Consider the following 6039-nt stretch of genomic DNA (forward strand, 5'->3'; position numbering starts at 1 on the left):
AGAGTTAATGTCCGGATTCCTGCAGTATGAATGAATGAATGAATTTATGCCAAACTGATCAAAGAAAAGACAGATGAATTCCAGATGAAATCTCCATATTCTTCAGATAAGGTGCTATTGATTGTTTTTATTTCATTTGCTAAAGATGTATGTGCACAGTGCAGCCAATCACAAGTCACTTCCTTAACAACAAGAACTCAATTATTGACGATGCCTGTGTGAGGAGACATCATCAATCACCAGACTTCAATGAAACACAAATTTGCATGGCGCCACCATGAAAACAAGAGCAGGAATGAAGGTTGTTCATTGTTTGAGAGTATCAAATGCCTCTCAGTAAATGAATGTTGCTTTTGTACTGACGTAAAAGTTTGCAGTCACTCTTATTACCAAATGCATCACTGGATAATCCAATAAATCATTAAATCATGTCAATTTTCCTTTAAACTAATAAAAATGTATGAGGGGACTTTCCAACGAGTCCTGTGTTCCTTTAATATATACGTTGGCATTTTATTGCAGGGAAACTGTAGTAAAAACATCATGTTTACTGTATATATTAAAGATCATTACCAATCCATCTTTTATGAAAATGTGTTATACAATGGTAAAAACGTATAAATCGTATAAAATATTTCCTTAAATATAAATGACATTATCAGAAACAAATTTGAGTGAACATTTATATAAATTAAAAAATGAATCTTTAAAAATAGCTTAGGAAATAATTAATAATAATAATTTAAAAAGCTAAGAATTGTAGAAAAATTACATGAATTTTACAATTTATTAGTATTTGTAAAACCTGATGATCATGTTCTCCAGCATGAGAATTTTCAAAAATCTTGTGCTACAATGGATGCAAGAAAATCTGTACGAAATCTCTGTTCACATGATCAACATTATAATTTGATTATTGGATTAATTACCTAAAAATACATTAAAAAGCTAAAATATTTCTTAATTATTTTAAGAATTTATTATTCTTTTTATCTATAACATTTTCTTTCTTTTTTTAAAAACGGCCAATGGTAACATTTGCACTCCACTGTACAATAAAGCATACTGTTAAAGTATTAATTAATTACAATGTCTTTTGGTTGGCTAACATTCTCACAGTAATGCTTCTGTTTGATGGATAAGAGCCATGAGCTTTCGGTCTCCTCATCTGAACAGACTGGGTTCTGAATAGTAGAGACACAGGCGGTGCAGATGAGAGCAGCAGCACTGATACTGTTTTTCTCAATGGAAGATAAACGACTCTCCAAAGCCTGAAAGTGACAGACTCCAGCTCCACGCCTAATAAAACCAGAACAAAGACAGCCAGCAGCCAGAGCAAACAGCACACACGGCGAGACAATCAGCGGAGCAGGCACACACACACACACTTTAACTTCATAAGTCAGTAAAGCAGCTACACAGAAACCAAATCTCATTTCCTCTGCAACATTTTTAGAGGAAGAACCATATGTCATGTTTGGTTTAGAGAGAGAAAAAAACCCCTCATTATTCCAGACAGCAATGATATTAATGGTCCACGGCTTTGTGTCCCACACCGAAATCCTCTTGGGAATGTTTTTATTTGTTCTCATAGCTCTGGGGGGGGGGGTTGCTCTTTTGTGCTGTTTGAGGTTCAGCTCCCTCCTCCAAATTTAAACCTGGGCATTCTCATGTGAAAAGACAGAAACTGTTCTCAGATCAGCGTGGAAGGAATTTTAAAAACGTAGCCCTGCTGCTCATATACAAAAAGCACAGCGGTATGTTATAGATTAAAGAGACGAGAAACCGTTTACACACTCAATCAACCCAATGAACGTAAACAAGACTATTTATCATAACTCACTTCAACCTTCACGGGAAGGAACACAGCCGCGCTGTGAGGTTTGTACATTAACATCTGAAACAGTTCTAGAAATAGGTTTTATTACGTTTTTTACATATAGAATTTCCTATTTATTAAATTTTTTATATGCAATGACTAAAAATTTAAAAATTAACTACATTTGCAATTGCAAAAATTGTATATATATAAAAGGTTGTTTATATGAGTTTTAATTACATTTTTAAAGTTGTGATGACAAATGAAAGTACACTGTAAAAAATGACTGTGAATTTAACGGTAAAAGACTGTAAAAATGCTACAGTAAAAACCTGTTAAATGGTTAATGGTAAATTCCCCTACTATATACGGTCAAAAACTGTATTGGACATTACATGTATTGGACATTAATTTTACGGTAGTATACTGTTTTTGGAAGTGAAAAAGACCGTATAATTTACAGTGAACAACCGTAAATTGACATTCCCAGAATTCCCTGCGTTACATTTTAAATTTGATGTTTTTTTGTTGAAATAGCTGCTTCTTCTTAGTTTTTTCTTATCAGTTTTGTATATTAGGGTTGTGTGTACCCCTAATGTTGGTAAATGAATGTTTATTGCATTATTTCAGTTTCATGTGTGTTACCATGATGGTGTTTAGTGTTTGTGTGAATGACACTGTGCACCTTCTATATATGTGATTATTTAAAAGCTGCTTGTGATAGTCACATGATGAACCAAAGCCTATCTCATCACCACCTGCATTTGGTGGTTATCAGTGTATTACAAAGGTACAAAACAGATTTCAGTACTTCAATAGGTTGGTATATTAACATTATATCAGTTAACGAAATTATGGTATTTAACTGTAAATTTAAGTTAAAACCATAAAACCTAAAATGTTGCTACCGTAGTTTTTACAGCAAAATTCCGGCAACCACAGCTGCCAAATTTTTTTACAGTGTAGAGACAGATCTTTTCTTCACTATTTTGATTCAGAGTAAAATGATTGAATAAGAAAAAAAAAATTTAGGACTCAATTCTACCTATCAGTTCTTCACTGGATGGAGGCAAATCAGCTAAATGCAAACTTGCAGTAGGTTGTAGGTCGGTGGTGGTGCGGTTTATGACATTTTGATAAAATAATTATGAGGTTTAAAAATGTTAAACATGAACAGATGAATCATTCACAATAAAATGAATCAAATATATTTAGAAAATAGATAAGTAGTAATGCCAGCTGTAAGGGAAATATTAGTAGCATAATAACCTAACATAGAATATTTGTGCATGGACACCTTAGGATTAGTTAAATATGGTCATGTTTTTATTTCTATTGATTTTTGGGACAGTAAAACATGACAGCATTTGCAATAGTCAAGCCAGAATAATTCAAAATATACTTAATTTTAATTAATCAGTGCTTTTACGTGATGCAGGTCCACCTTCTTAAAGCACTGATATTTATGCAGCAATCCAGATCTCTTTTAGAGACATTCACACCATTTAGAAAACTAGAACAACACATCCTGCGTTCCTCTCATTGCTGTGCTCGGCCTGTGTGACAGTATCTGGGACCAGAGCCACAGGAACATCCCACATAGAGACTTCTAATGCTCAGTGTGTGAGCCTCAATTTGCTCAATACAAATCCAGTGAGGCAGCATAAGTTAATTCCACTGCTTTAGTTGCTAAATGCTGTTTTGCAACCCATCTGGTTCTCTGTCCTATTTAGCACGTCATTAGTAAGCAGTCATCACAAGCGATACTACTCCACTGACAGACCTTCCTGACACAGCAACTTCCTGTGCACACAGTTCCTCCACCACTGGCCGACTGGCCGTCTCCTCGCTGAAAAATGAAGATATGGTTTTGCTGATTTGCATTACACCATTTGGCTGCAAAATGCATCCTTCTCCACTCCAATTCATTGTGTTTTCTAAAAGAATAAAATAATTTGCAAGCAATGTTTAAGTCACAAATATTTAATTATATTATTGTAGATCGTTCAGTGTCCAACTGTTTTTGAAGGGAGCCTCCAAGTGTGAAATTGACTTATATTACAGCTCCAGAGTCCAGACAGTCACTAGTGAGAGATCTTCTTCTTCTTGTGGTGCATTAACCAGTCAGCCAAGCCATGATGTAATTTTTCTTGCGGCTCCAGGCTGATTAGTCACTGATCAGTCATGAGAACATCTGTGAGCCCATCAGCAAAGATGAAAAATCACATTCTTACAGGGAATCCTGCAACATCCTGCCACTGAGATGAATGGGAATGCTAGCTTACTCCTGCACAATATTACTGTGGCCTTAATGAAAACATCCATCTGACTGTATTAATATTCCAGTGTGGATGATGTCTTCTTTGTCTCAATGATTTGCAGTGCTGTTCATCACCGAACAGGTTCTTATGATTGAGGATCACAATGGTAGCATTCCTATGAGAACTGGGACCAGCAGGATCACACAATCCCAGATTTTGAAAGTGGCTGCTGCTGAGCTGCTGGTTTGTCTAAACACTGCATTACTGTGATTGGTCGGCAGCTCTACGTTACAAACCATCCCTTCACAGCAAGATATGCACTCCTGCAAGACAGAAACACATTTTGTAAGTGAATCATTTTGACGTAAGAGATTATATTTGTATGAGTGGAATAATGTGTATGTGAATACTCACATGGTGTGTATTTTTGTGATGTCTACAGCCAGCTAACTGGCATTCTTCACGCACAGCACATCTTTTGGTAACAAATTTTGTCTTTCCATGATGGTTGAAGTGGTGTATTGTCATACAAAATTGAGTATCTAAAAATGAAGAAACAGGTTGTTAGGAATTTAAAAGGATATTGCTTTACAAAGTAAATCTACAGACAACTGTGAAGATCTGAGAGTGGTGGGTTTGTGTTTAGTAAACTCACTTTGAGGACACCACACATCTTCTGCCCAGCGGTTACAGCTGTAGTTGTCTAAGGCCTGTTCACATGTGAAGCACTTGAAACTCTTGGGGTACGGGGTGGCTGCACAGACATGAACGCTGTGTTATAGTATCGCTATAAAGTCACTGGCAGTTAATGAACAAAATAACAAAATTAACTGGAATAAACAAACTCGCCTTCTACAGCAGGCATGATATTGTAGAAGTCAATGCTGTCACTTGTCACCAAATCAACAAGAAGCTGGACGAGAACAGTGAGTAAAGCCAGATCTGCTGCCATGTTTAAAACACTGATAGTGACTCCTAAAATAAACAGTTGAAGATAAAGTTTAAGTCTCTCAAAACATGACTTCCTTTTGTCCTAATATATATTTTGTTATGCACCTCAATATTATAATTATTGGCGTAAACTGGGAAAATACACACAGCTTCTAATGCTTAAAGGGGTCATATGATGTTGCTAAAAATAACATTATTTTGTGTATTTGGTGTAATGAAATGTGTTTATGCGGTTTAAGGTAAAAAAAAACATTATTTTCCACAAACTGTACATTATTGTTTCTCCTCTATCCCCCGCCTTTCTGAAACGCATCGATTTTTACAAAGCTCATCAGTCTGAAAAGCGAGGTGTGCTCTGATTGGCCAGCTATCCAGTGCGTTGTGATTGACCGAATACCTCAAGCGTGTGACGGAAATATTACGCCCCTACCATACTGTGATGCCGTGTCCCGGCCTGAGCGATGAGACAAAAACATTAAAACCCATTACAAACGAGGCATTTGTTGCATCCAGTGGGGACATAATTACGGACTATAATGACTTATACTGTCTTTTTACGCATTGCGTTGCATCATGCCACGTAAACATAAAACCATATCTGCATTTGTGATCGGAGAAATGACAAACAACAAGTGCTACTCTACACTGCTCAAAACTCGCGTTTGAATCGTCAGTGGCAAATTCTTTAAATATAAAAAACGTACTTACTGTCTGTGAATCAGAATAGCCGACATTGTAGTCTACTCTACCAGGATCAGGAAACAGTCCTCCATAAAATGTGCTGCACACATCTGAATATTTGGGTTGAACTGTTCTGGAACAGTTTTGTAAATACAACTTAACCACTGATTTCTAGTCGTGTCCTCTTTTGGAAGGCCAGACAAAGTGGTTTCGCTTTCACAATGAAACACACGGCGGGCATGAGTGAGCGGAGGGCCGGCTTGAGTGAGCAGAGGCAGGTGGGCTTGAGAACGGCGTGGCCGGCGGTTTCGACAAAGGGGCGTCCGG

At 36.8% G+C, this 6039-nt stretch overlaps 1 protein-coding gene across 3 annotated transcripts in view; it reads right to left on the bottom strand.

Annotated features, from left to right (window-relative positions):
* Nucleotides 1–3140: 3140 nt before the first annotated feature.
* LOC107555360 (ly6/PLAUR domain-containing protein 6B-like) overlaps nt 3141–6039 on the bottom strand; it is a 21671-nt gene continuing 18772 nt past the window's right edge. For all 3 annotated transcript variants that reach the window (XM_016238125.1, XM_016238124.1, XM_016238123.1), the window contains 4 exons: nt 4930–5055; nt 4736–4834; nt 4495–4622; nt 3141–4403 (listed from right to left, as the gene is read on the bottom strand). In XM_016238125.1, the coding sequence (XP_016093611.1) occupies nt 4239–4403; nt 4495–4622; nt 4736–4834; nt 4930–5032 (495 nt within the window). In that variant the 5' untranslated portion in view covers nt 5033–5055 and the 3' untranslated portion in view covers nt 3141–4238. The remainder of the gene's footprint in view (nt 4404–4494; nt 4623–4735; nt 4835–4929; nt 5056–6039) is intronic.

This window comes from Sinocyclocheilus grahami, unplaced genomic scaffold (genome assembly GCF_001515645.1).
Source record: "Sinocyclocheilus grahami isolate Dianchi unplaced genomic scaffold, SAMN03320097.WGS_v1.1 scaffold532.1, whole genome shotgun sequence".
In the NCBI taxonomy this organism is placed as follows: Eukaryota; Metazoa; Chordata; class Actinopteri; order Cypriniformes; family Cyprinidae; genus Sinocyclocheilus; species Sinocyclocheilus grahami.